Source organism: Apaloderma vittatum, unplaced genomic scaffold, assembly GCF_000703405.1.
Source record: "Apaloderma vittatum isolate BGI_N311 unplaced genomic scaffold, ASM70340v1 scaffold5178, whole genome shotgun sequence".
Lineage (NCBI taxonomy): Eukaryota > Metazoa > Chordata > Aves > Trogoniformes > Trogonidae > Apaloderma > Apaloderma vittatum.
This window is the reverse complement of record NW_009731109.1, coordinates 91298-92889: the sequence shown is the minus strand read 5'-3', so window position 1 is coordinate 92889 and position 1592 is coordinate 91298. Positions and strand designations below refer to the sequence as shown.

The 1592-nt window shown below is 52.5% G+C and overlaps 1 protein-coding gene across 1 annotated transcript in view; it reads right to left on the bottom strand.

Annotated features, from left to right (window-relative positions):
* Positions 1–390: 390 nt before the first annotated feature.
* Positions 391–1592, bottom strand: part of PAPLN (papilin, proteoglycan-like sulfated glycoprotein) — a 25102-nt gene continuing 23900 nt past the window's right edge. The window contains exons 25-26 of the mRNA XM_009875061.1: positions 1317–1492; positions 391–566 (exon numbers count right to left, since the gene is read on the bottom strand). Of these exons, the coding sequence (XP_009873363.1) occupies positions 391–566; positions 1317–1492 (352 nt within the window). The remainder of the gene's footprint in view (positions 567–1316; positions 1493–1592) is intronic.

The window sequence follows — 1592 nt, the reverse complement described above, 5'->3', positions numbered from 1 at the left end:
TCAAACACTTTAGGAATTGTTTTTTTCAAGAGCACTCCTCTCCTGCTCATATCAAGAACTGGTCCCTCCCTCTTTCATGATGCTTATCTGCCTTCTCTAAAGCATCCTTACGTTCCCAGTATCATCTTGTTCTGCAAATGACTACCCTTAAGTGAAGAGATGGATTAGCTACAGCAAGGCATACAGGGCAGGGAAAAAAGGAGTTTGAAATGGACTTGAAGGTGGTGGGTCAACCACCTCTGAACAGCGACACCCGTTCACCCTCTCAAGCTTTCCTGCAGGGCAGAGCTCCCAGAACAGCTTCATGCAGTAGAAGGACAAGAGTTCAGAATTCCAGTCTTGTCATTGGTCACCTGTGCTTTCCAACATGGATGGCCGTGCCAGGGCCCATCACCCGTGGTGCCGGGGAGGGCCGGCCTGCGGTTGGTAGCGGGCACAGCTGGCGCAGCAGAAGCTGGAGTAGTACCCGTTGCCGCAGAGCTGGGCTTGCAGGATCAGGTCACAGTTGGCCAAGTGGGGCTGGTCCACGCACTCTCTGCTCAGGTCCACAACATGACTGGCAGTAGCTGCAGCCAAGCAAAAGGTGAAGCAGCTGTAAATACGCTGCCCCTGGGGCTTATTTCCCTCCCAAAAGATGCAGCTTGCTCCTGCTTTCTCCACCCTACCAGCCCTGAAGAGTTTGTTTTAAATTCTGGTCTGACATCAAGGATGAGAGAAATACCAACACCTCTGGTGAGACACAGGAGGAGGAGAGACCACTCTACACCCTGTGTAAAGTCAGCTGGGTGGGGTTCGGAGTCCAAATGCGAATCTTGCAGCCAACTCTTTGGTCAATCAATTATGGCATTTTGGCCTCAGGAGGTTAATTAGGCTCCCAGTGCCCTGGGCAGGGGAGGTGTTTCCACTGCTCTGCTTTTCTGCCCAGGGAAAGCAGAGCTCCTCCGGTAGGACAACCCAGACACTCGTGCTGCTCCCCTAAAAGTCTGAGGTCAGTGGTGAATGGGCACACATGATGGGCAGACTCATACAGATTAGATACTAGAAAAAAAATATTTTCTGTGAGGGCGGTGAGGCAGTGGCACAGGTTGCCCAGAGAAACTGTGGAAGCCCCCTCCCTAGAAGTGTCCAAGGCCAGGTTGGACAGGGCTTTGAGGAACCTGGTCTCTAGTGGGAGGTGTCCCTGCCCCTGACACAGGGTTTGGAACTAGATGATCTTTAAGGTCCCTTCCAACCCAAATGGTTCTGTGATTCCATGACAATAGCAGCCAAGAGGCAGCATCATGCCAGGAGAAACAGGGAGGCCAGGCTGTACTCACTGCTCGGATTGCTCCTCAGCACTTTCACTTCCGTGCTGGCACTGACGGAGCTGCTGCTGCTGTAGGCGCTGCACGTGTAGGACCCCTCATCAGCCTCTTGAACGTTGCTTATCATGAGGCTTCCATCCTGGGACAGGTGGATGTGGTGGCCATCTGCTCGCATAGGGACTCCGTTCCTGTGGTGAAAAACATTTTGTATGACTATTCCCACTCATGAGGGATAAAGGAACTCCCTGTGCTCGTTGGGAACCAATGCTCAGTGAAAGGGGTAAGTTT